Below are 26178 nucleotides of genomic sequence, written 5' to 3'. Positions count from 1 at the left end.
GTGGCCGCGGCGCGGATGGCGGGACTGTGGCCATTTCACGCGGGGGAAGGTGCAGACCCTGGTGGGCGGGGGGCCCGCCGAGGCCGCAGGGCGAGGGGAGAGCGGGGTGGGCACTCAGCCCGCGAACCCCGCCCCCGGGGCCAGGGCGCTCGGACGTCCCCGCCCCCGCAGCCTGGTGCGCCCGAGTCGGGGGTCCCTCGCACGGCTCCGGCAGAGGCTGCGGGTCGCAGTGACGTCTATGGCCGCCAGGGGGCGGTGTCGGGCCGCGCTGGGCGCTGGGGTCGGGCTCCGGGCTGCCGCCCGCATTCCGCTGCGCGGATGGGGATACTGAGGCCCGGACCCTGCCGTCACGGGCCAGGGCCTCGCCTCTCCCCGAGGGCGGTCAGCAGGGTCCGACCAGGGAACACCCCTCCCCTGCAAACTCTCTCCTACCATGGGGCAGTTCAGCGGCGGTCCCCCACCCATGTCCCGGCCCCTTCCTTCCCCGCCTCGGGCCCGGAAAGTGATCTTGCGGACGCAGGGACCCGGCGGGGCGGGGCATGTGGGTAGAGGGCGCGCCCGCGCACGGTCCGCTGTCACCCTTGGGACTGCCCTGCACTGTGCGACCTGGGCCGGGCCAGGCCCTCCGGTCTCCGTTGCCCCTTCCGACTCACTTCTCCGCAAGCTGCAGCAAAGTCACAGCAGGCTTCTCCAGGACCATATCAGCCATACCCCTTCTGATGGTCACCTAGGTAGCTTCCAGCTTTTCCTTATTAAAGATGCAGCAGTGACTCTGCCTCCCTAGTACTTGGTATGCACTTGTATTCTCTTCAAAGCTTTAATAATGAAATAGTTAGAAATGAAATATAAAATTCAGCTAAATTTTTTTTTTTTTTTTTTTTTTTTTTTTTTTTTTTGAGACGGAGTCTCGTTCTGTCACCCAGGCTGGAGTGCAGTTTTCGCCAGGAGCCTGTACAGGTGCTGATTCCTGGCGAAGCTGAATATCTATCTCCACATGTCTGTTGGCCAGCATGTGGATAACCTATGATGCCCTCGCCCATCTTCCCCGGGGCCGATCTTCCAGCTATGTTGGGCACTCCCTGCACACTTGAGACGCCACTCCTTGGCTATACATGCTGGACCCTTTGGCTCCCAGGATGTCCCTTGTCTCCACTGGTTTTGTCCTGTCTTTTGTCTGTACTGGCATCCCAAAGCTGAGCCTTGAGAGACCAGCTGATGGGGCTGCAGACACGGTGGGGCAGAGCCCAGCTTGCCACCGTAGGAGGGAGCAGTAGTGGCTCCTGGTGCAGGTGCCAGTCTTAAAGGCCGGGTGAGCTTTGGTCTGGTCTGGCCAGGCAGTGGAAGGACAGAACCTGCATGAGGTGGGGCAAGTGTTGGGACACCCCCAGGGTCTCACCCCATGCTAGTCGCTCCGCATGCTGGCCTTGCCAGTCTTGCCACATGAAACACCTTCCCTCTGACACCCAAAATCCACCTGACCCACGTCACAGATAAGTGACAGGTGCTCAGCCCAGTCCCACTGCTGGTGAGTGGCTGATTGGGGGGATCCAGCGTGTCTGGTGCCAGCCCCTCCCTGAAGAAGCTGCCTGCCCTCCTGCCTGAACCTGTGGTGCCTTCCTGGCCGCGGCCACCTGTCCCATCCCAGCTGCGCAGACGGCAGGCTCCGCAGGCCTGGCTGAACGGCAGGGGCTCAGGTCAGAGAGGATCTCAGTGCAGTCAGCAAATGAAGCCTTCTCCTCCAGCCTCCTTCCCACCCGCCACCCCTTCCTATTCTCAGCAGATGGCCTTGAAAATAGAAGCCACCAGAGCAGATGTCTCCGAGCACCTTTACCTGTGCCCTCCTCTGTGTCTGTGCCCAACATGCTGCCCCCCCAAGAAGAACTGCCCATGCCGCCAGCCCAGGATACCCCTCACGTGTGGCAGGCCCCACTCCAGCCGGCCTCCTCCAGGTTATCAGCTGGCCTGCATCGTCAGCGTTTTTGCCCATCAGCGCACTGCACACATAATGGACACACAGGACACACAGATGCAGGCTGCAGCATGCTGCTCACACACACGTGTGCACACACAGCATGCCACCCATGATGCACAGATGCATGTGTGGGCCTGCCCACGTGTCTGAGTGCACATACATGCATGTGCACGTGTGTTATCTCCACCGTTTCATTCTTTAAGCCTGCCCCTTCCTCTCCCGTCCTCACAGCTCTATCCCACTCCCAGCTTGCTCCTGAACTCTCTGCAAACAGGCTTCTCCCCTAACCCCATGACATTCTGTAAAGGGCACTGTGACCTATGTGTTGCCACATCCGAATCTGTCCCAGCCAACCGCTCCCTTATTTTTGGGACACCTTGGCTTCGGGGAGCCCTGTGCCTTCTTGGCCCCAAGACCCTCACCCACCTCCTTTCCTGGAAGGCCCAGCTGGGGCCTCGGGCCTCTCACTTCCCATCCCTGGTGCCTCACACTCCAAGCACCCTCTTTATACCCATGCCCCCCATCTCCAGGGCCATGGACTCCTCTTGGCTCTGCCATCTTCCAGGTGCTCAGTTTTCCCCTAACACCCGGGAGGCCTCCTAGATTCTCCTTCTCTGCTCACACCCTCACCTATAGGTCAGGGGCCCGGCAGGAGGTGGCACTTCTCTCCAGGGACCCCCGGTGCCCTCTGCCTGCTCCAGCACAGTTGGCTTCAGTGGCTGCGGCCTCTCCGTCTCCCTGCACTGCATTCTCAACTAGAGTTGCCGAGAGAACCTAAGCCGGCCATACCGCCCCTCTGAGGGCCCTTCCCACTCCCCAGCGTCCTCACACGCTTTCCGGGGCCTCTATGCTTGCAGCCCCAGCCTCCCCCTACTGCCTGCGGCTCCCTGCCTGGGCACACACAGACCCCTGCCCTGGTGGGACAAGCCCTCCCAGAGGAAGAGGAGTGTGCCTGGGTCAGGTGCCAGCAGGAGCATGATGGGGTCAAAGGTCAACTCCCATCCCAAGATGGCAAGATCGCCCTCCCGCCCTCCACCTGGGGCTTCCTAGGTGTTTGGAAGTCATGCTCTGCCCATTCCCCTGCCCCAGCCACCCTCCCTGCAGCCCATCCTCCCTCCCTGAGGAACCTGCCCCTTCACAGCTGGTCACACATCCCTGGGCAGCCTCTAGTGCAGCAGCGATGCCATGAAACCACCGTGGAGGGCACCATCAACCTCAGCACTGCTGCCTTAGGAGGTGCAGCATGTCACACTTGTGCCCACAGGGGACAGCTTTCATCAGAAGACACTGCAGCAGAGATGGCGGCTGCAACCCAAAGCAGGGGGTTCCCCTGGGGCTGGATCTAAAAGTGACCTCAGGAGAAAAAGGCAAGAGGCTGAGGTGAGGCAGTGCTGTGGGGCCCCATGGCAGGGAGTGTTACAATGTCTGCTGCCACTTGCACTTACAGTGGGAAAGACACAGGCAGACTCACACTGAGGCTGGCTGGGGAGGGAGGGGACAGGCACGCAGGGCTTCTGATCTGCCGTCTGTTGCTCCTTCAACTGGGTCCCGGGATCCCAGGCATCATGATGCTCTTTGTATGTGTGTCTAAAATAATTCACCAGTGAAACCACTTCCCAACCCCTCCATTTGGGCCTCAGGGGAAAATCCAGGATCCTTGCTGGGCATTCCAGGCCCCATGGGACCTGGCCAGTCAGGTGGCCTCTGCAGCCTTTGTGTCACACTCCAGACCTTTACCCCTGCTTTGCCCTCTGCCAGAAATGCCTCTTTCTGCCCATCTGGATTTTGTGGCTATGTCCATGTCCGCAGGAAGCTTCTAGGCAGCAGAGAAACAGGGTCAGACTTGGCTTTTAGAAAAAGGTCTCTGGGGCGGGCAGATCACTTGAGGCCAAGAGTTCGAGACCAGCCTGGCCAACATGGCAAAACCCCGTCTCTACTAAAAATACAAAAACTAGCTGTGCGTGATGGTGCATGCCTGAAATTGCAGCTACTTGGGAGGCTGCGGCACGACAATTGCTTGAACCTGGGAAGTGGAGGTTGCAGTGAGCTGAGATTGCGCCACTGCACTCCAGTCTGGGTGACAGAAAGAGACTTTGTCTTGGGAAAAAAAAAAAGCCTCTGGGATCCCCAGTGAGGAGGGCAGGTCAGGGCACGGGGGCAGGGTAGACATCAAGGAGTGGAGAGAGACCTGCCCTGAGGCCCAGTGCACAGCCTGGCATCCACTGGTGCCCTTTCACCCTCGTTCCACCAGTAGCCACGGAGACGGCTGTATCTCAACTCCAGCCCTCGAAGAGGGCAAGAGAGCAGGGGAGCCTTGAGCCACAGATAGACCACCCGGGCACCATCTCCCCAAGATGTCCCCCATGGTCTGGAGCTCCCAAAGGCCGATTGTTGACTCCAGGACCTCCACTCACTTTGCTCTCCCCGCCGTCGTACTCAGAGGCATCCAGAACCGGCAGATAGGAGAAGCCCTAGGGAGACAGGCCTAGATACAGGAGGAGATGTGTGGAGCTGAGGCAAAGGCGGGTGCGGATGCCAGACCCAGTGCCCTCTGTACCCCTCCTCCTGCTGACAACCTGGCTGCTGTAAGCTTGGCAGTTGCCATGGACTCCCTGGGAGAGATGGCGTGGCCTGGAAGGTCCCCCGCCCTGAGGTGGGGCAGGGCTGGTGGGGTCTGGTCATCCCCCTGGTGGGTCCATGCATGGCAGCCTGGGCAGGATGCACATGAGTGCCTACCTGCGCCGGGGTGGCCTGACCCTCTCTGGGCCTCACAGCCTTGTCTGCCTCGTGGTACTGTCCACCTGGCCTCTGAGGACTGCTCTGTGGCGTGTGTGCCTAAGGGATTGAGCTTGTTGGGCTGGGGACAGGGGCCTGCCTAGGTCTGTTGAGAGGGCCCAGGTAAGACTTCCACCCAGACTGACTGGCTGGGGCACACAGAGAAGCCAGGACAGGGGTGAGTGTGTGTGCAGGGGCGTGCCCTCTGGACCAGGCCCCTCCCACCGGGGCGAGGCAGAGGCCTTGCTTGGTTGGAGCGGAGTGGGGGAGTGGGAGGGTCTCCCTGGTGAGATAGTACTGGAAGGGCAGGGACAGCCTTCTAGGGAAGGAACCAGAAAGAGCCCCTGCATGGAATGTGGGGATTTCACCATGAGAGCCCGGCTGCCTGGCCTCGGAGAACGTGTGTGGGGGGATTCCAGGTGGAAGGTCGTGTCTGGGAGGATGGGTGGGGGGCTAAGCAGTCATTGCCCCTCTCCAGATCTGCGTCCACATCTGTAAAATGGGCCTAGAATTCCCAGCCGCTGGGGGCGAGTGAGGCCATAAATTAGTAGACATGGACCCAGGCTCCTAAGCCCCCTAGGCCATGATCCCAAACCTTGGAACCCCCGACGGAGACGGTGGGCGTGGCCGAGGCCCAATCGAATCTATTCCGCCCAAATGTGGGAAGAACCGCAGGGCAAACCCCCGGCTTCCCTCCTGGCCGCTCCTCTCTTTGAGGCCACCTCTCTGAGCCCTGATTTACTGGCGGGTGAACTGGGGATCATCGTGTCCACTGTGGCTGGTGGTCGTGGAACGAAGTGGAAACAAGAGTGTTGAGGCCGAGATGGGCGCAGTGCGCGCTCCTAAACAGCTGTCCCCATCCGCCGCCCCTCCCTCCCTTGCGCGGGTCAGCTGGAACGGGGGCGCGCCAGGCACGACCCTGGCCGGGCAGAAGGTGGTGGAGCCCTTAGGGGTCGCGGCTCCTATCCCCGGCCCTCCCCTGTGCAGATGGGGTAACAGCCCGGAGGTTTTTCCCAAGGTCACGGAAGGTCAGAGAAAAGGGGAGCTGGACGCGACGAGGAAAGTCACGCACGGCGGAGGGCGGGCCACCTACGCGCGCGCCCGGGTTCGCAGAGCAGCGGCGCCCTCTCCGGCTGGGGCAGCTCGGAGCTCGGAGCCTTTCTTCGCCCGCAGCTCGGGTTCCGGGAGCCCCGCCCCCGCCCATCAACGCCCCGCCCCCTTCGCCACGGCCCCGCCCCTCCTCTCCGTTCCCCCCGCCGGCGCTCCCTTAAGTTTCTCCGAAGTTTTCCGCGGGTCCAGCGGTGCGCCCCGCCCGCCGGCCGGTGACGTAACAATGGTGCAGCGCGGCGGCCAATGGGCGGTGGCGGGGGCCGGCGGCGCGGGCCAATGGCGGCGGCAGACGGTCCCGCTGTCCTGCCTGGCCGGGGCCGCACTGCGCCGCCCGCCGCCCGCCGCCCGCCCGCTCGCCACCGGCGACGGCACCGCCGCCCTGCCATCCGGCCGCGGCGGCTCAGAGCGCGGCTGCGGCGGGCGCGGGCGGCGGCGGCTCCCTCCCGTGCGTCCGTCGTGGGACTTTTGCCCGCTCGCCCGCAGGGGACAGCGCGCGCTCCGGCCCGCGGCAGGGGCGGGGACGCCCGGCCTGTGGCCCCGCGTCCCCCATGGTGAGTCCCCGTCCCCCGCGCCGCGCCCGCGGCCGCCGCCCCCTCCTCCCCCGGCACACGCGCACGCAGGTGCAGCCCTCGCTGCGCCGGCCACCTGCGCGCGGACGCCCCGCTCGGCCCCGCGACCCTCCGCCGCCCGACGTCTGGCCGTGCAGGCCGGGAGGGGACGGGTAGGAGGTGGCGGGTGGCCCCGGGCGCGGCGCTGCCTTCGATGGCCCAACCCCCCTATTCACGAGCCGCGGCCGTGACTCTGCCCGGTGACGTGGGGAGGCCGAACTTTACGTAACCCGCCCGGCGCTCCACGCGTGCCGGCACAGGGCATATCTGGGGCCCGGAGGCCCAGGCTTGGGGAAGGGGCTCCCGTCACGGTGTCGCCCACGGGCCACAGCCTACCCGCACCGTGCCGCTCTCTTTAACTCAGTTACTGCCAGTGATAGTGACCCAGTCAGTGTGTGTGGACGCGGCCTGCCTTCTGTCCCAGGCCCCTTGTGACCAAGGGCTTACCCTTGAAAGAAGGCAGTAGGGAGCTTGGGACGGAGCCAGAGGTCAGACGCCTAGGCTCAGGTCAGGGCTGGGGACTCAGAGGGCAGGGTCAGGGCTCAAGCTCGATTGCCTGTGGGCTGGGGGTCCCCACCAATTCTGGAATGAGCCCACACTGAGACGCAGGGGACCTGAGTTCTAGGCCTGGCTCTGCCGTGGCTTGCTGACCTTGGAGAATTGGAGAAGCTTGTGCCCTGCTGGAAAGTGGGATGGCAGTACCCGCTTCATCTGGTAGTCGGGGAGATCGAGAGAGGTATGGGACCTGAAGAGGATGGCAGACTGTGCAGTGCGGTGCACACCGGTCTCCAGGTTGTTTTCGCCCTCCTGTCTCCTCCCAGGAGCTAGGGGTGCTAAGGTGTAAGCAAACATGTTTGGATAGAGGGCTGGTGCCACGCCCCAGGCTCACCCCGCCCGCACAGCCGTCGTCCACCCCTCCCCTTTCTTACAGATGAAGCTGAGGCTCGGCCAGGGACAGTGATATACCCACATCCCCGGAACTAGGTGATCGCGGTGCAGGAACCAGGTAGGTCTCAGTCTGGATCATGCCTCTGAACAGCCCAGGAAGAGGCTCCAGGGGCCTCCAAGTGGTCTGGGGTCGGAGGTCAGGGTCAGGGTTGCGCTTGGACTGGAGAGTGGATTTGCCTCAGCTTGAGATGTGGGCCCAAGCTTTCTCATCCCCTCCCTGGCCTTTTCTTTACTTGGGGTCGTATGAACCTGGCTTAGGTGGGAACAGAAGCTCTTCCAGTGGGTCCCTGGGTTGGAGAGGGGAGGGGAGATTTGAGGGCATGGGCATCAAGGGCATTTCCAGCAGAGGTGCCAGAGAGCAAGTCAGTTTCAAGGAGGGAGAACAGGTACAGCTAGATCAAGGATGGAGGCGGTGGTTCTGGGCGTGGGAGAGATGGAGCTGTAGGGTGACTGGAAGGGCCTGGCCGAGGCTGGAGGTAGGTACGAAGGCCTGGTGGGCCAGGACCGGAGGGGCTGTGTGAGGGGCAGAGGGAAATCCCTGGGCCTCCCCAGTTTCCCCGCGCCTCACCGTGGCCCCTTCCTTTCCCCACAGGTGTGCCTTCGCGGGATCCATGCCTTGAGGCCCAGGAGTGCCCCGCCGCCAGCATGCCGTGGGACGCGCGGCGGCCAGGGGGTGGCGCGGACGGCGGGCCCGAGGGCTCGGGCGCGGCGCGCTCGCGAGCGCAGAAGCAGTGCCGCAAGTCGTCGTTCGCCTTCTACCAGGCGGTGCGCGACCTGCTACCCGTGTGGCTGCTGGAGGATATGCGCGCCAGCGAGGCCTTCCACTGGGACGAGCGCGGGCGCGCCGCCGCCTACTCGCCCTCTGAAGCGCTGCTCTACGCGCTCGTGCACGACCACCAAGCGTACGCGCATTACCTGCTGGCCACGTTCCCGCGGCGCGCGCTCGCACCGCCCAGCGCCGGCTTCCGCTGCTGCGCGGCTCCCGGGCCGCACGTGGCGCTGGCAGTGCGCTACAACCGCGTGGGCATTCTGCGCCGCATCCTGCGCACCTTGCGCGACTTCCCGGCCGAGGAGCGGGCGCGCGTGCTGGACCGGCGTGGCTGCAGCCGCGTGGAGGGCGGTGGCACGTCGCTGCACGTGGCCTGTGAGCTGGCGCGCCCCGAGTGCCTCTTCCTGCTGCTGGGCCACGGCGCCTCACCCGGTCTGCGCGACGGCGGCGGCCTCACGCCTCTCGAGCTGCTGCTGCGCCAGCTGGGCCGCGACGCCGGGGCCACTCCCTCCGCCGCCGGAGCCCCCGCCTCAGCTCCGGGGGAGCCGCGCCAGCGCCGCCTGCTGCTGCTGGACCTCCTGGCGCTGTACACCCCCGTGGGTGCCGCCGGCTCGGCCCGCCAGGAGCTGCTGGGCGACCGGCCGCGCTGGCAGCGGCTGCTGGGTGAGGACAAGTTCCAGTGGCTGGCGGGCCTGGCGCCGCCCTCGCTCTTCGCGCGCGCCATGCAGGTGCTGGTAACCGCCATCTCTCCAGGCCGCTTCCCCGAGGCCCTGGACGAGCTGCCGCTGCCCCCATTCCTGCAGCCGTTGGATCTCACTGGCAAAGGCTAGGCCCGGAGTACCCTAGGCGCTGGATTTTGGGACAAAACTATTTTTCAGAGCGTTGTACCGGCACTTTATATATATTGATCTCTGTACAGCACAATCTCTGCCTCATCTGTTGCATGCACTGGGGGCTGGGCTTGGATGGTCAGGTGAGTTCCAAGTGGCAGGTTTTCTGGGTGCAGCTGGGCTCGGGCCTTCAGCTTGCTGTCTAGCCCCGGAAAGGAGTGAGGACCAACCTCCCACCTTGATCTAGAGCCTCGGACAGGTGTGTGTCCCAGAGTGGGTGACAGCTGAGTGCCGCAGGAGCTGGGTAGGTGCAGGGGTGGGGACTGGCATGTCCAAGCAGCAGGACAGCGTATAAAAAGGCCTGGAAGCCAAGAGAACGAGCTCTGCAGCGTAGGGTTCTCACGGGAGGTCCTGTGCGGTCAGCCTTTTGCACCCTGTGGACTCCGGGCCAGGGAGGGCACACAGGACTGGCAGGCCCGCGGTGGCTGGTGTTGAGGCATGAACAAGTTGTACCTGGTATCCCCCACCCCCCTCTGACCACCAGTTCCTCCTTGGATATCACTCCCTCTGACAGGCAGACCACCCAGGCCTGGATTTGTCCCTGTCGCCCCCTTTTGCTCTTCCCCCATGACTAATGGGCACCAGGTCTTGCTGCTCCTGCTTCTCACCTCTGCGGTGGCAGCAGGCCCCTGGCCCCAGCTGCATGCCGGTCAGTGGGGTTGGATGTGCCTTCCTCCAGGCCTGCCCTCCAAGCCCGGAGTGGGCTGGGTGGGCTCCCTGGGCGGCCCCCAGTGGGTGCCAGGTGGTGGCCTGGGATTATTGAGGGGTGGTTGTATCACTGCAGCGACAGGCTTCTTGCCGCAGCCTGGAGAGCTGTTTTCTTCAGGAAGGTTCTGGTGATGGAGACTTGTTCGTGAATTCATCACGACTCCAGGCTGAGAGGCTGGGTCTACGACCTCAGAGCCGAGAGACCAGGGAGGATGGCCAGGCTGCCCTGCCTAGGAATTCTGCTGGGCCGTGAAATTCAACCCGCACCAACGTGGGCAGGTGGGCCACAGTGTCCTGCCAGGAGCAGAGGGCTGAAGGTCTGCCGGAGGAAGAGCCACTATCCTGGCGGGGGCACCTGCTGCCTACCCTGCCTGCAGCGTGCCTGGGGTGAGCACACCTGGGTGTGGAGGAGTCCAGGGTGCTGGGCCACACAAGAGAGGGGTGGGAGAGGCCTGGACAGTAGGAAGATCTTGCCCGGGGTCCTGGATCCGCCACTCTGGGAGTGACCTTGGACAAACTTCTGCCTTGGCCCTCAGTCTCCCCGTCAAGGTTTTTCCATTCAGGAGGTTTTGGGCCATCTTCAGCCACCCTACCAGCCCTGAAAAGGATGTGACTCCTGTTTCTGGGAAGTGTGTGGTGTGTTAGGTGGGCACACAGCCCTGGTTGTGGGGAGGGAAGGATGGAGAGAGCACAGTGACAGAGCCCAGACTGCAGGCTGGAGTGAGGGCTCCACTTCCCCGCTGCTATGTGTCCTGGACCAGTGCCTCTGAACCTTGGCATTTGGGGCAGTGGATATTAACATCTTTCCAAGCCCAATTCTTGGGGCATCAGGGCCTCTGGTCCTCTGGGAGGTGGCAGGTCCTCAGATCGGAGATGCCATGGGAGGGGGGAGGTACCTCTCCTTTGGAGGGTATGGAAGTGGAGACAGGAGTGGCCTGGCGCAGCTGCCCTGGTTCTTAGGGCCTGGGGAGCCCATGGGGCTTCTGCCTAGAAAGCCTGGGCTCCTCGCTGGGGGTCTAGACGTGCAGACTTTATGTCTCCCCAGCTCCAGCTCTGTTCTCTATAGGTCACCCTCCACAATGCCAGAGGCCCAGGGCTAGCCCCCTCCATGTCCCCCCTAGATCTACAGCTGCCCCTTTGATGACAGCGCCATTGAGTCCCCTGGGCTGGGGGGTCATGCAGGGGTGAGGCAGCTGCCTGCCCCGGGTACTCATTGCCTGGCCAGGCAGGACACAGGCTGGCGGGCACTGAGAGTGGGCCCCAGGAAACCCATTGTCGGGTGACCAGGATGAGGCACCCAGGCTGGTCGTGGAGTGCAGGGCGGGGCCTGCCGGAAGAATTATGGGCACCGCAGCAGGAGGGCAGCCTGGGCCATTAGCTCCTGATGTCATCGATTTGGGTGAGGGGACAGGGAAGTCAGAGGAAGCTGGCCAGTTGCTCTCACGCAGACTTATGGCAGCGGAGTGGTGCCTGATTCCTGGTACAGATGCTCCCACTGAGTCTCCAGGGATCTGTGGTTTAGGAACCTCCCCCTGCAACCCCCTCCCAGACCCCTGCACTGGTGGGAGGAGAGGACCTAGAGGAAAGGTGCTGGGCAGATAAGCAGCCGAGGGCGGCCGCCCTGGGTTTGACTTATCAGTCTTCTGGGCCCTCCTGCCCCAGGAAGGGCAGCGAGGACCATGGTGTTGCCCCGTGATCGTTATCGTCCTGGCCATGAGCTTGCAGGACTGGGAGGGCCAGAGTCAGCCAGGCAGACGGCAGCACAGCGTTTGCCTGTTGGCAGGTGGCCTTGGTGGCTTCCCAAAGGCAATCGTTCCACGCAGAACAAAACTCACTTTTTTGGGGGGCAAAATACCTTGGTTCATTTGTTCATTAATTCCAGCAGTCTGTTTCTAAGGGAAACATGGCTGCAGCCAGTCCTGCCCCTCCACCCACCCACCAGGTGCCCAGTGTTCCCAAGGGCCCCGAATCCCAACCCTATTCAGGCGTCAGCATCTCTGCACCCCAAATGCCTATTAGGGAGGATAGTGAAGGCTGAGCCCTCCTGGGCCCATCAAAAGCCAGCAGTAAGAGACCACCCCCATCTCCCTGAGGTGACCTTGTAGGGCAGTCCATGCTGTCTGGCTGGCCTGGGAGAGGTGGGCAGGGACCAAGGCCTTCTGGCGCCTGGGCCTCGCTGGGCTTGCTCTGCATGCTGACTTCATCCCGAGAGTACCTTGATTTTCCTACTGTGACTTCCCCTTCTGTTGACTTCTTCACCAACTTTAAAATTCCGTATTGAGAGCAGTTTCCTAAGTTACCTCAAATCCTATTCAGAAGAAGGATCTTCCTGGAAGTGGGGAGGCCGGAAAACAAGTTTAGTCACAGAAGACTACTCCATGTTTGAGCTTCTGTTTCAAGGGAAGTGAGTAACTGCTGGAGGAGCCCTGCCCCTCTACAGTGTGTGGTGTTGCCCTGATACTTTTCAGATTGAGGTGTTACTTACATGTAATACAATGCACAGACTTAAGTGTATACTTTGGTGAGTTCTGATGAATGTCTACATGTGTGTAATCACCACTGCAATCAAGATGGAGGGAAAGGCCGGGCGCAGTGGCTCACACCTGTAATCCCAGCACTTTGGGAGGCCAAGGCGGGTGGATCACGAGGTCAGGAGTTCAAGACCAGCCTGACCAACATGATGAAACCCCGTCTCTACTAAAAATACAAAAATTAGCCGGGCGTGGTGGCAGGCACCTGTACTCCCAGCTACTCAGGAGGCTGAGGCAGGATAATTGCTTGAACCCGGGAGGCGGAGGTTGCAGTGAGCCAAGATTGCGCCATTGCACTCCAGCCTGGGCGACAGAGCAAGACTCCGTCTCAAAAAAAAAAAAAAAAAAAAAGATGGAAAGACAGATTTCTATTGGTGATTCTTAAAAGATATTTATTTATTTATTTATTTATTTATTTATTTGAGATGTAGTCTCACTCTATCATCCAGACTGGAGTGCAATGGTGTGGTCTGAGCTCACTGCAACTTCTGCCTCCCGGGTTCAAGCGATTCTCCTGCCTCAGCCTCTGGAGTAGCTGGGATTACAGGCGCTCGCCACCACGCCCGGCTAATTTTTGTATTTTTAGGTAGTGACTGGGTTTCAGCATGTTGGTCAGGTAGGTCTCCAACCCCTGACCTTGTGATGCGCCCGCCTCAGCCTCCCAAAGTGCTGGGGTTACAAGCGTGAGCCACCGCGCCTGGCTCTTAAAAGTAATTTCTTTCTGCTTATAAAATTCATGCTCACTGTAGAACACTGGGGATTGAGTAGAGAGGTCCGGCCACGATGCAGGAAAGCACTGTCTCAAGCGCCCCACCGCCCCACGTGGTCCCCGGAGGCAGGGCCCCTAAGCGCTCACGTACAAGTAAAGGCGCCGACTGACTGTGTCATCTGCACTCATACAAGCACTGCTAGCATTCTGGCATATGTTTCTTCCAGGTTTTTTCTATGCAGATATATATTACATTTTTTCTGTGCATATTTATATATATATGAAACCAGATCAGTTACACAATTTAGTATTTTTTTAACCTTACTGTAGTATAAGCATTTCCCCCATTGTACTTTGTAAATATGATTTTTAAGAAGTCATTGGTGTCTACTTTGTGATATTTGACTCAACCAGCCTTGATAACAAAGAGTAAAGACAACTGAATTTTTAAAATGTAAATCTGATTTATTTTTGGAATAAATAATACATTTACATGGCTGGAAATTCAAAGGATACAAAAAGGCATATACTCCAGGCAACCACTGTGACCAGCTGCTCATCACAAGTAGAGAACTTGTTTCTTTTCGCCCCTCTTGCTCCTCCCCGGAGTTATGAAAAATTTCAAACCTGCCAAAAGTTTGAAGTTTACAACAAATACACTCCAACGTTTGGGTGGTCTCCCTCCCCCTTCTCTCCCTTTCTCCCTCTGATTTCCTACAGAACCACGTTTTCATGACCATGCCTGGGAACTTCGCTGGTGCGGTGAGGTCCTGTGCCTCCGCTTCCTGCACACACGTGCTTCTTAACAGCTGCAGGCTATTTCATGAGAGGAATTTGCTCACGTTAACATGGCTGTTCCCAAATGCCAGGCTGTTTTAAGTGTTTCCTAATTATAAACAGGCTGTACCGTTTTCCTTGACTTAGTACTTGTTCTTGAGGACAGAAGTGCCGGTGGCGAGATGCAAAGCCTACGCACGGACCGGCTTCCTCAGTAGGGCGGCGCCAATGGGGGGCTCCCAAGCTGCTGCCATCTCACCTCTGCTTCCGGGTGCTGGGGGTTCGGACCACTGTTCCTTCTGCTTTTGTAAGGGCCCTTACACTCGACTCAAAGTGCTCCTCCTATTGGTTTTTAATAAATATATTTATGGAAAGCTTCATGAATTTGCGAGTCATCCTTGTGCAGAGGCCATGCTAATCTCTGTATCGTTACAATTTTTGTATACATGCTGCCGAAGGGCACACTCTTCTTATTGTTGTATAAGTTTTTAAGGTAAATATTCAACATCGATTCCCATTTGTTGCAATTATTTCCCTTCTTTGAGGTTTTTAATTTGCAGCATTTTTACATTTATTTCCTCCTATTTATTTATTTTTGAGAAACAAGGTCTTGCTCTGTTGCCGAGGCTGGAGTGCAGTGGTGTGATCATAGTTCATTGCAGCCTCAGACTCCTGGGCTGAAGTAATCCTCCTGCCTTGGCCTCCCAAGTAGCTGGGACTACAACTGCACATCACTGTGCCCAGCAGCATTTCTATATATTGGAGAAACCAAATCTATGTACTTATTTTCCTCTGTGGCTTGTCCCATCACTTTTGAGTTTAGAAAGCCTTTGCCATCCAGAGATCAGACAGTTTTCCCACTGGTTTTAGATTCTTTAATCCATTTAATATTATTTTGTCCAGAGAATGAAGCAGTGGCCACATTAGTTGTGACACCCCCCTGCCCTGCCCCCGCCGCTCCTTAAACGCATCTGAGATGCCCTCTCCATTCTGCTCCCTCCCTGTGGGCCTCGCTAGGCTGCTGCCTGGCCCTCCGAGGGTCTGGGCCATGCCATTCGATAGAGTGGCCCCTGCTGGGGCTCCACCTGTCATCACTTAGCAGTTCTCACCCGTTTCTTCTTCCCAGGAGTGACAGGGGACAGTGAGGAGGCATCAAACAGCACAGGTCTGCAGTTCTACAGAGCTGGCTTCCAGTCCCAGTGCTGTGTGACCTTGAGCAAGTTACCTAACCTCTCTGAGTCTCAAGGGGCTAATGAGACTTCACCTTGCAGGGCTCTGGTAAGAAGCACATTGGGCACAGTCATGGGCATTTGTGGGCACTAACATTATTCCTCCCTGCCTGCCCCAACAAAACAATCCCAGTGGGGATTTGAACTGAAATTAAGCTACACCTATAAATTCCTTTGGAAAGAATTAGGTCTTTCCATATGTGTGTAGTCCTCCATCCAGGAATGTGGAACATATCTTCCTTTATTCAAGTTTCCTTTAATGCCTTCTGGAAAGCTTTGCCGCTCTTCACACGGCCTGAGGTTTCTTATTGAGGTCATCTCCTGGTACATGGTGTGTCCTGCTGCTGTTCTGGGCGTCATCTTTTGCGTGTGCTAGTTTCCAGCAGGGCACTTCTGCAATATAGTTTCGTTTGCTGGCTGGAGATGTAGAACCAGGGGCTCGAACCCCTCCAACGCCTGCTCACACACAGCTCCTTGAGGAGGCAGCCCTGGACCTCACCCTGCAGCATCCTCCTCAGAGGCTACCATGGGGTGCAGCCAGCTCTGGTGTGGCCATTCACCCATAACAGCCACTTGGGCAAACCAGTGTGTATTTCAACACCAGCCAGGCCGGGACAGGTCTGCTGACTCACTCTCCCTGCGGTGGGGCTGGGCTGGCAGGTTCTCCCTTGCACTGCCCTCGTGAGTGTCGGCCGAGGGCACTTCTCACAGCTCAGGCACCACACTCGGCCAGGTTTGGAAAAAGTCTAGTTTATTGCACTGACTCAAAGCACAACTAAAAATTAAAACCAGAAAGAAAACCGTACAAAGCACGAAGCTACAAGTTTAAAAGCATCACCTAGACGCAGGTTTAATTGCACTACAGTCCCATGGGTGAGGAGAGCTTTGCCATCCGTGAGGCGCCGGGCAAGGCACAACAGACACAGAGAGGTGCAGCCCAGCCTGGGGCTGCCTCTGCTGCCACCAACTTTTATAAAAGGTTCTAGAAAAGGGAAGTGTGAAGTCAGATCTGGGATTTCGGCATCTTGACCTCATTTGGACACGGAAAACCTCCACCTGTGTGGCTGGCTGGGTCCTGTCAGAGAACATATTTTATCACCCTCCACCTGTGGCCTGGGGGCTCCCTGACACCGAGGACTAGGCCTGGGCCAGAGGCAGGCTAAAAAAAGCAGCCAGCCTGGTGTCCTATCCTGAAGCTGCCTCTGGGAGGGGGCGGGATGTGTGGCGGGGCGGCCTAGCCCTCACGCGCAGATGCCAGTGGGCGGGGTGGGCACTGCCCATTGTCTGAAGGGGCCACAGCAGCCGTCCATAGAGGCACTGGTTTCAACCTGTCAAGTGTCAACCCATACCCTGCAGAAGGCATGGGCTGCCACTCGTGGCCAGCCCGCAGGTCCTGTGACCGCCCTGCCGGTCAAGTCTGTGCGGGGATGCCTGCCCCTCTGAGGCTGCAGGCGAGGACAGTGCAGGCTCAGGACAAACCCGGGAAGGAACAAAGGCCTTCCACTGTTTTCGGAAAATACATCTCTCTTCTAAATTTGTAAGATTTGATTTGAAATGAGGTATTTTATGCAGGTTTGTAATACAACAGAAAAGGCAATAATTAGTAGACTCATCCTCTGAGGATGCATCTGGTTTTAGGATGTCCGCCAGCAGCATTAAATACCATTCCAAAGACATTTCTAAGTGAGCGACCCTTGCTCGGCTCCCCCACGCCCCATGCACCCTCCTGTGCCGTCCCTGCCTGGGACACACATGCACACATCCAGGTTCCATTTGCACCCATCAGGCTTTACTGTTTCAGCTGAAGTGTGCTCTCCAGGAGGCGGGCAGCCTGCGCCGCGTGTGGGCAGCGAGGTGAGGTGAGGTGTGGTGTGGTGTGGTGTGGTGTGGTGAGGTGAGGTGTGGTGTGTGTGGTGAGGTGAGGTGTGGTGAGGTGTGGTGTGGTGTGGTGTGGTGTGGTGAGGTGAGGTGTGGTGTGGTGTGGTGTGGTGAGGTGAGGTGTGGTGTGTGTGGTGAGGTGAGGTGTGGTGTGGTGTGGTGAGGTGAGGTGTGGTGTGGTGTGGTGAGGTGTGGTGTGGTGTGGTGTGGTGAGGTGTGGTGTGTGTGGTGAGGTGTGGTGTGGTGTGGTGAGGTGAGGTGAGGTGTGGTGTGTGTGGTGAGGTGAGGTGTGGTGTGGTGTGGTGAGGTGTGGTGTGTGGTGTGGTGTGGTGAGGTGAGGTGTGGTGTGGTGTGGTGTGGTGAGGTGAGGTGTGGTGTGTGTGGTGAGGTGAGGTGAGGTGAGGTGAGGTGTGGTGTGGTGAGGTGAGGTGTGGTGTGGTGTGGTGTGGTGAGGTGAGGTGTGGTGTGGTGTGGTGAGGTGAGGTGAGGTGTGGTGTGGTGAGGTGAGGTGTGGTGTGGTGTGGTGTGGTGAGGTGAGGTGTGGTGTGTGTGGTGAGGTGAGGTGTGGTGTGTGTGGTGAGGTGTGGTGTGGTGTGGTGTGGTGAGGTGAGGTGAGGTGAGGTGTGGTGTGGTGAGGTGAGGTGTGGTGTGGTGAGGTGAGGTGTGGTGTGGTGAGGTGAGGTGTGGTGTGGTGTGGTGTGGTGTGGTGTGAGGTGTGGTGAGGTGAGGTGTGGTGTGGTGTGGTGTGGTGTGGTGTGGTGAGGTGAGGTGTGTGGTGTGGTGAGGTGAGGTGTGGTGTGTGTGGTGAGGTGAGGTGTGGTGAGGTGAGGTGTGTGGTGTGGTGAGGTGAGGTGTGGTGTGGTGAGGTGAGGTGTGGTGTGGTGTGTGTGGTGAGGTGAGGTGTGGTGTGGTGTGGTGAGGTGAGGTGTGGTGTGTGTGGTGAGGTGAGGTGTGGTGTGGTGTGGTGAGGTGAGGTGTGGTGTGGTGTGGTGAGGTGTGGTGTGGTGTGGTGTGGTGAGGTGTGGTGTGTGTGGTGAGGTGTGGTGTGGTGTGGTGAGGTGAGGTGAGGTGTGGTGTGTGTGGTGAGGTGAGGTGTGGTGTGGTGTGGTGAGGTGTGGTGTGTGGTGTGGTGTGGTGAGGTGAGGTGTGGTGTGGTGTGGTGTGGTGAGGTGAGGTGTGGTGTGTGTGGTGAGGTGAGGTGAGGTGAGGTGAGGTGTGGTGTGGTGAGGTGAGGTGTGGTGTGGTGTGGTGTGGTGAGGTGAGGTGTGGTGTGGTGTGGTGAGGTGAGGTGAGGTGTGGTGTGGTGAGGTGAGGTGTGGTGTGGTGTGGTGTGGTGAGGTGAGGTGTGGTGTGTGTGGTGAGGTGAGGTGTGGTGTGTGTGGTGAGGTGTGGTGTGGTGTGGTGTGGTGAGGTGAGGTGAGGTGAGGTGTGGTGTGGTGAGGTGAGGTGTGGTGTGGTGAGGTGAGGTGTGGTGTGGTGAGGTGAGGTGTGGTGTGGTGTGGTGTGGTGTGGTGTGAGGTGTGGTGAGGTGAGGTGTGGTGTGGTGTGGTGTGGTGTGGTGTGGTGAGGTGAGGTGTGTGGTGTGGTGAGGTGAGGTGTGGTGTGTGTGGTGAGGTGAGGTGTGGTGAGGTGAGGTGTGTGGTGTGGTGAGGTGAGGTGTGGTGTGGTGAGGTGAGGTGTGGTGTGGTGTGTGTGGTGAGGTGAGGTGTGGTGTGTGGTGAGGTGAGGTGTGGTGTGGTGAGGTGAGGTGTGGTGTGGTGTGTGTGGTGAGGTGAGGTGTGGTGTGTGGTGAGGTGAGGTGTGGTGTGGTGTGTGGTGAGGTGAGGTGTGGTGTGTGTGGTGAGGTGAGGTGTGGTGTGGTGAGGTGAGGTGTGGTGTGGTGAGGTGAGGTGTGGTGTGGTGAGGTGTGGTGTGGTGTGGTGTGGTGAGGTGTGGTGTGGTGTGGTGTGAGGTGTGGTGAGGTGCGGTGTGGTATGGTGAGGTGTGGTGTGTGGTGTGGAGAGGTATGGTGCGGTGCGGTGCGGTGCAGTGCAGTGTGGTGTGTGTGGTGTGTTGTGTGGTATGGTACGGTTTGGTGTGGTGAGGTGTGCTGTGGTGTGGTGAGATGTGGTGAGGTATGGTGCAGTGCGGTGTGGTGTGTTGTGTGGTGAGGTGTGGTGCGGTGTGAGATGTGAGGTACGGCGCGGTGTGGTGCAGTGCAGTGTGGTGTGGGGTGTGGTGTGTTGTGGTGTGGTGAGGTGCGGTGCGGTGTGGTGTGGTGAGGTGTGCTGTGGTGTGGTGAGATGTGGTGAGGTATGGTGCAGTGCGGTGTGGTGTGTTGTGTGGTGAGGTGAGGTGTGGTATGGTGAGGTGAGGTGTGTGGTGTGGTGTGGTGTGCATGTGCATGTGTTCTCTCCTGGCATGGCCAGCGCTCTCCTCTCAAGCCCGGCCTCGGCTTCCTGGCCAGAGCATCTGGCGTGGAATGTGCTCTGCAGCTTTGTCTCTGGGGGGACACCCCCCTATGATGGGACAAAGCCATCACCGAGCACATCCTGCGCTACAGAGAGTTGACCTTTGGCTCCATCTGGCCCTGGGGCTACTAATGTGGAAAGAGGCCCTGGGCCAAACCAGCTGCCCGGCTACCCTTGGTTCTGGGAGGCCTCCGGAGACCACTCCCACCAACAAAAGCTGGAGCTATCTGTGGATGAGACCAGGACGGCAGCACGCGGGTAATCGGAGTGCATGCAGCTGGGCAGTCGCCACTGTCCTGAGCTCGGAGGCGCCACTGCTGCAGCAATCACACCAGCCATGGGTGGAGGCTGTGGGTTCTGGAACGAGACAGAAACCAACATAGATGAAAGTAAGTGTGCGGGTCCAACCTGGCCAGAGGTGTCTGGACAAGTGTTGCGGCAGCACGTCCACCAGGCAGTGACTCCGAAGCCACTGTGCCCACTACAGACGCCAGGCCCCTCTGCGTGACTCTGCCAGGGCTCCTTCAGATGACCTCCCACTCGTCCTCCAGGTCCTCGGGGTGGGGCATGGCAGCCTGGCTGCTCTTCTGGGTGCCGTGCGAGTGGCTGAACATCTTTGTCAGCCGTTGGAGGAGGTAGCCGGGCGGGCCCACAGCCCACAGCTCATCTGACGCAGTCACTGCAGGGACAAGAGCCAATCACATACTTGTCAATCACACAGCCTGCAGGGTGGGTGCAGATGGAGCTGGGAGCTTGGGTGCAGGTCTGGGCTTGCCACATTCTAGGTGAGGGACACTGGACAAGCCACCATCTCCATGTGAACTTCGTACCCTCAGCTGTAAGTGGATGTCAACAGCACCTTGTCCTTGCCCAGGAGACTCTGGCAGAGCCCAGGTGTCCAGCCCCTTCCCTCCCCGGGACACACTCCTGCTTTGCCCTCAGTTCTTGCTTCGGGAGAGTGGAGCCCAGTGGGGTCGGCTTCTTTGAGAGTCCCCCGACATGGTCCACAGGAGCCCTGGGAACCCCAAGGGGCCCTGAGCCCACTGGCCCCGGGCACCTGCCTGTGAAACACGACACGCTGCCGGGAATTTTCTTCCAGTAGTCCCCGGCGGGGTTCTTGTCTGTGACGCCGTACCGCCGGGCGAGGTCTCCATTTGGACAGCGGGCCCACACGGTCCTGGTGCTCAGTGCCAGCTGGCAGGCCTGCAACCCTGTGGGCAGACAAAGTCCCTCCTGAGCCCCTGCCATGGATGGGATGGGCTGCTGCTTCCCGAGCCCACTCTTGTGACGCTGCACACCTCCACTAGGGTCCCTGCGGGGATGGAGCGCCCATGATGGGCTGGGCTTGGGGCAGCAGCCGAGGGAAAGGACACCCAGTTGGCAGGGCCAGCAAAGCCACCGAAAGCCAGAAGTCAAAGGACAGAAGGGCCTGGGCAGTGTGCAAACTGCCCTCTCACAAAAGCACCAGCAGGACGGCCTGGGTTCCCCTAACAAGGAACATGACGGGAGGCTTGTCCCCTGGCTCAGGAAGCAGCGGCGACAGCACAGCCCCAGCACAAAGGCTGCCTCACATACAGCGGCCTGGAGGGAGCGCCCAGCAGCCCCCAGTGATGGTAGCCCCGGCTGGCCAGCACCACAGGCCCTGTCTGCAGGCTCCTACCTGGCACGTGCTCCCAGGCGGTTCCCACAGGCATCTCCTCGGTGATCCCGGTCCGCACGTGCACGTTCCACCTGCTGTCAAGCACCCACAGCATCTGGTCGTTGGGGCTGGAATGGACGCTGACCAAGCTGACCCCGGCAGGCTGGAAGCAGGAAGGGACTTTCAGGGAAGGCAGGAGTTGGGTGACAAGAGGAAGGACAGGAGACTTCCAGAACTGGGGACATGTTAGTGGCAGCATGCAGCAGCCAGAGTGGGCCCCGCAGGAGGCAGAGGGGCCACGTCCTGCCCCTGGTGCCAGTCTCACGGGGGAGATGGTCACTTGTCTCCAGAATGTCAGGTGGGCCAGACTGAGGGACAGCCCAGCAGATACCAGCATGGACTCCAGCAGGACACCAAGAAGGGCAAGGACGGCCCAGGTGAACAGAGAGTGGAGGAATGAGAGGAGAGGTGCGGCGGACCTGGCTGTGAAGGACCGTGGTGGGCACTGTGAGAAACAAAAACACCAGCCCAGGAGACCCCGCCACCTGCCTGTGCTGCCCTCACCATCCTGGCTCAGCTGAGGCCCCTCTCCTCTAGGCACAGCTGTCCTCCCAAATGTGCTGCCGGGCAGGCAACGTCCCCATTGCCCAGGCCGTAGCACAAGACTGCCACCCTGCCCTGGTCCTTGGGCAGCCTCTGTCCACGCTCGGCATCTCCGGTCCTTTGTCTGCTTTTCACAGGACAGGAGGAAGTCCCTCCAGTGTCCTGTTTGCTGTCTACCGGCAGCTCCAGTTTGCCCCAGGGCTGCCCACCCGTCAGTTGGACCAGGCCTCCGTGCCTTCGAGCACAGCACTGTCTGGAGGATCTGGGCCTCTGGTCACCAGCAGTGCTGGTGGGTGACCCGAGCCCCAAGGGGCTGGCTGTCCCCCACTGCCTGGCACTGCCTGCTTTTCTGGAACCCACAGTCTTCCCTGCTACATTTGTGGTCTTGGGTCCCTGCCCTCCTGGTCGGCCTCCATGGGACCGAGTGGGCCACCCAGTGGAAACTGGCAGATCCCTTGCTGCCGCCACGCATCTCCTGCTCCTTGCTTTGTGCTCAGGGCTGCCGTGAATACAATCACACTGGATGCCCTGTGCCACGCTCTGGCTGCACAGTGCTCCTGTCATAGTGCCCGTGTCACACACTTGCTGGGTCCAGACACTCTCAGGGCCCTCAGGCAGTGGGACCTCCCTCTACCTGCACCTCCCTGATCGAGGTGCCCTCTCCAGGCTGCCCGCATCCTCACCCGCCGGCTGCTCTGGGCAGGGGCCCCTAACTGTGGGCTGATGAACACATGTATGAAATGCCTTCTGTGGGCACCAAGTCTCACACCTCAGCCCCAGGGCCAGTCCCAGTGGATCAGGACATGGAGGATGGAGAGACAGAGCAGCAAGGAGGACGGGGCGATGGCCGCTCTTGTGCGCACGTCACCACCAGTCACCACTGCCTGAGCCAGTGTCTGCCTTTGCTGCTGCTAGGTCCTCTAAGGCCAACTGGTCTTCCCAAACATGGCAGGCTTCTTCCCCAGCCACCCGGCCTCCCCACCCAGCCCTGCTTTGCAGAGTGATCACAGGCCTCTCCCCTCCCTTCCCTGGAGTCCCTGCATCCCCCTGAAATGGGGACTTAGCCTAGAACAGTGCTTTCCCAAATCTGCGCCTCTGAACCCCAGGTCCATGGAATGGAAATAGGTGTGATGTATGGAAAGGGGGTTCCATAGCCAAACAAGTTAAGCTAAGCTCAGAGGGAAGGTGGAGAATATAAATCCCAAACACATCCAGACTTGGTCGCAGCTCCACAGCTGAAACACTGACAGGCAGAGGGCCACCCCCTCCCCCTGCCCCCACTTGATTCTGGCTGTCAGAAAGTTCTCTTTTTAAAAAATTTTTTTTAAGACAGGGTCTCGCTCTGTCACCCAGGCTGGAGTGCCCTGGCGCAATCCCGGCTCACTGCAACCTGCATCTCCTTGGCTCAAGTGATCCTCCCACCTCAGCTTCCCAAGTATCTGGGACTACAGGTGCACACCACCACACCAGGCTAATTTTTGTATTTTGTTGTAGACACTGGGTTTCACCATGTTGCCCAGGCTGGTCTTGAACTCCGGGGTTCAAGTGAGCCATTCGCCTTGGCCTCCCAAAGTGCTGAGATTACAGGTGTGAGCCACCGTGCCTGGCCGAAGTTCTCTCTTGTGTGAGCTCGCTCAGGGTGCAGCTGGAGCGACTGCGGGTCTCAGCCTGCCAGTGGGGTGAATGAGCTAGTTTTTTTTTTTTTTGAGATGGAGTTTCGCTCTTGTTGCCCAGGCTGGAGTGCAATGGTGCGATCTCGGCTCACTGCAACCTCCGCCTCCCAGGTTCAAGCAATTCTCCTGCCTCAGCCTCCCGAGTAGCTGCGATTACAGGCATGCACCACCATGCCAGGCTAATTTTGTATTTTTAGTAGAGAAGGGGTTTCTCCTTGTTGAGGCTGCTCTCGAACTCCTGACCTCAGGTGATCCACTCATCTCGGCCTCCCAAAGTGCTGGGATTACAGGCATGAGCCACCACACCAGGCCGAGCTAGTTTTTTTTTTTGAGTCTCACTCTGTCTGGAGTGCAGTGGCGTGATCTTGGCTCACTGCAACCTCCGCCTCCCGGTTTCAAGGGATTCTCCTGCCTCAGCCTCCCAAGTAGCTGGGATTACAGGTGCCCACCTCCAAGCCCGGCTAATTTTTGTATTTTTAGTAGAGACGGGTTTCACCATGTTGGCCAGGCTGATCTAGAACTCCTGACCTCAAGTGATCTGCCCGGCTCGGCCTCCCAAGGTGCTGGGATTACAGGTGTGAGCCACTGCGCCCAGCTGCGAGTGAGCTATTTTAAGAGACACAGAGAGAACAGAGCCCTAGAGTCCTAGTGAGGGGCTCCCTTCGCTGCTCCCTCAGCCCTTTGGTCGCTCACTCCACACATTCGCCCAAGTTACAGGCACAGGCTCTGGAAGCCGTCGTGAGTGGGCTGGATGGGGCTCTCAGGTAGCACCAGAGCAGGCAGTTGGACGTAAACACCAGGCTAGGTTCAGATATGGGAGGCACCACCAGGAAATAAAATGAGCAACTGGCAGTGGGTGGTCAGGCGAGGAGGTGGCATTAGGGTTGATGCCCGGAGGACACAGGGCCGCTGAGGGGGGAGAGGGAAGGGTTGGATGGCAGAGGCCAGAAGGCTGGGCACCACCCTGGACAGCGGTCCCAGCTTAAAGCAGAGCGGCACTGGAAGCCCGAGCCACTTTCCACGCAGAACCCCAGATGCACCGGTGAGATCGAGGGAGCCAAGGGAGCCGTGCCTGTGCTGCAGGGACACTGCAGCCCCTGCCCCTGTCACAGCAGGGAGGCTGGGGCGGGGCGGCCAGTGGGGCTGTGGGATGCAGTCCAGGAGAGCAGGGGTGCCAGGGCCAAGTCCCCAGGGACCACCTGGAGCACACTCAGGCAGGTCCCCACCTCTGGCTGTGCTGGGATCAGATGTTTGGGATTTCTATTCACCACCTTCCCTCTGAGCTTAGCTTAACTTGTTTGGCTATGGAATCCCCTTTCCATACATCACATCCATTTCCATTCCATGGACCTGGGGTTCAGAGCTGCAGATTTGGGGAAGCGCTGCTCTAGGCTAAGCCCCCATTCCAGGGGATGCAGGGGCTCCAGGGAAGCGAGGGGAGAGGCCTGTGATCACTCTGCAAAGCAGGGCTGGGTGGGGAGGCCGGGCTGCTGGGGAAGAAGCCTGCCAGCTGAGGCCGAGGCTGAGGCCACCAGGCTGTGTGGAGGAAAGGCTCCTGCCAGGCTCCCACCTTCCCCACTCAGAAGGCTGCGTGGAGGAGACGAAAAGCGGCCCAGGCCTCACCATTCAGCCCACTGGCCAGGGCCCCGACGTGGTGGAGCAGAGCCGGGACTCCCTCACACACTGCCTGTAGTCCTGGCCCAGAGCTGAGACGCGCTGTGGTTTGAAGCCACTAGCTTTTGAATAGTAAGTCAAGGACAATGGGAATGATGGAGAGAGGAGGAGACGACTGTGCTTCAGGGGAAGGGCAAGAACAGCAAGGACCAAAGTGGAGTCTCCGAGGGGTCTCCAGATAGAGAAAGATGGGCGCTGGAAGCAGCACGGTGGCAGGCGGAGAAGTGCTCATGAGCGGGCAGGGGACGGCTACCCGACATCCCTTTCCTCTTCTCTCCATCACCTCGCAACGTCTCTGGAACATAAAACTTCCCTGTCTCCCTTGGCTCTCTCGCCTTCAGGCTCTGCCCCCTGACGTGAGCCTCTGCCCATTAACAGCCTTTACTAGAAGCTGCTAGAACAGAACATGGTGGGAAGAGCAGGCAGGGCCCAGCCTCACCCTGGCCTTGCCAGTCGTCCCTTCCGGACACACACACCCCCTCAACGCGTTGCTCACCTGGCAGGCTGCTGCCCACCCTTCACAACCCCACTCACGCTGCCTGCCAGGCCTCTGGGAAGGGCCCCTGTGCTGCCTGGGAGCTCCCTGCAGGAGGAGGCCACGTCTGCCCAGCTCCAGCCCAGCCCGATGCTAAGGAGGTGCGTGGAGGATGGACCTTGGCCACCTGCTGCCCTCGGAAACATCCTGTGTCCCCAGCCCCTCAACTGCTTTTATCCAATAAAAAGAAACTCTATTTTGTATTACTGGAGGAAAATATACATTTGAAAACTACACACATCCTAGGTGCACAGCATGACGGAGCTTCCCAATTTGAGTGCACCTGTGTGACCAGTGGCCGGCCCAAGAAGCAGAAGGTGAGCCCCGGCCCCAGCTGCTGCCACACTCCTGACACCAGGGCCTGGGCTGTCCAGCCCCTCCTGAGCCCCGGCTGCTGCCACACTCCTGACACCAGGGCCCGGGCTGTCTGGGTCTGACTTTACACGACGAAAGCTCATGGCATAGCGGCTTCTCTCCGAAAGGAGGACTGGCACTCCCTGGCAGGGCCCTCACTCTAGGTGGGAGGCCGGCCTGCAGACAGCCCAGGAGGGCTTCAGGAAGGGGTAGGGATGGAGGCCAGGTCTCAGAGGGTGGGAGAGCACAGTCTGACGAAAAGCACACGGGGACACCAGTAAATGCTCTTTAAAAGAGGAAGAACAAGTCATTCTGGACACTTCTTTCCAGGTTTATCATCTTGCCT

At 59.5% G+C, this 26178-nt stretch overlaps 3 protein-coding genes, 1 long non-coding RNA gene and 1 other non-coding gene across 10 annotated transcripts in view; 1 reads left to right on the top strand and 4 right to left on the bottom strand.

Moving 5' to 3' along the window:
- Nucleotides 1–800: 800 nt before the first annotated feature.
- Nucleotides 801–5936, bottom strand: LOC129049856 (uncharacterized). 2 transcript variants are annotated; one of them, XR_008513233.2, is made up of 4 exons: nt 4709–5936; nt 4387–4457; nt 2603–3788; nt 801–1994 (listed from the first exon to the last, which is right to left on the bottom strand). It is a non-coding gene; the product is annotated as an uncharacterized LOC129049856 (long non-coding RNA). The 2 variants fall into 2 exon arrangements; XR_008513234.2 differs by having other exon boundaries at nt 801–3788.
- Nucleotides 5937–6160: 224 nt separating this feature from the next.
- ANKRD9 (ankyrin repeat domain 9) lies at nt 6161–9106 on the top strand. 3 transcript variants are annotated; one of them, XM_024232046.3, is made up of 3 exons: nt 6161–6408; nt 7397–7471; nt 8006–9106. In XM_024232046.3, exon 3 carries the CDS (start codon nt 8059–8061, stop codon nt 9010–9012), a length of 954 nt encoding a protein of 317 aa, XP_024087814.1. In that variant the 5' UTR covers nt 6161–6408; nt 7397–7471; nt 8006–8058; the 3' UTR covers nt 9013–9106. The 3 variants fall into 3 exon arrangements, with proteins under 3 accessions (XP_024087814.1, XP_024087815.1, XP_054386552.1); XM_024232047.3 differs by lacking the exon at nt 6161–6408 and adding an exon at nt 6535–7201; XM_054530577.2 differs by lacking the exon at nt 6161–6408 and adding an exon at nt 6535–7305.
- Nucleotides 9107–10923: 1817 nt separating this feature from the next.
- TECPR2 (tectonin beta-propeller repeat containing 2) overlaps nt 10924–26178 on the bottom strand; it is a 148172-nt gene continuing 132917 nt past the window's right edge. Inside the window, exons 18-21 of one of the 2 annotated variants that reach the window (XR_008513231.2) lie at nt 21015–21156; nt 20416–20565; nt 19763–20033; nt 10924–12109 (exon numbers count right to left, since the gene is read on the bottom strand). Coding sequence is in view for 1 of the 2 variants with exons in the window: in XM_024231463.3 (XP_024087231.2) it covers nt 19879–20033; nt 20416–20565; nt 21015–21156 (447 nt within the window). In the remaining variant the exon portion in view is untranslated. Of the gene's footprint in view, nt 12110–13464; nt 20034–20415; nt 20566–21014; nt 21157–26178 lie in introns of those variants that run through there. The other variant, XM_024231463.3, reaches the window with a different exon arrangement.
- On the bottom strand, nt 13465–19434 carry LOC129049873 (mucin-2). 2 transcript variants are annotated; one of them, XM_063715744.1, is made up of 2 exons: nt 19254–19434; nt 13465–19055 (listed from the first exon to the last, which is right to left on the bottom strand). In XM_063715744.1, the coding sequence occupies exons 1-2, from the start codon at nt 19432–19434 to the stop codon at nt 16816–16818; spliced, it is 2421 nt and encodes an 806-aa protein (XP_063571814.1). In that variant the 3' UTR covers nt 13465–16815. The 2 variants fall into 2 exon arrangements, with proteins under 2 accessions (XP_063571814.1, XP_063571815.1); XM_063715745.1 differs by having other exon boundaries at nt 13465–19023; nt 19142–19306.
- Nucleotides 14159–14260, bottom strand: LOC112128991 (U6 spliceosomal RNA). Its single transcript, XR_002911420.1, has one exon. It is a non-coding gene; the product is annotated as a U6 spliceosomal RNA (small nuclear RNA).

The sequence above is a fragment of the Pongo abelii genome, chromosome 15 (assembly GCF_028885655.2).
Source record: "Pongo abelii isolate AG06213 chromosome 15, NHGRI_mPonAbe1-v2.0_pri, whole genome shotgun sequence".
Classification (NCBI taxonomy): domain Eukaryota; kingdom Metazoa; phylum Chordata; class Mammalia; order Primates; family Hominidae; genus Pongo; species Pongo abelii.
The sequence above is the reverse complement of the archived record's forward strand: the minus strand, read 5'-3'. Positions and strand labels throughout refer to the sequence as shown.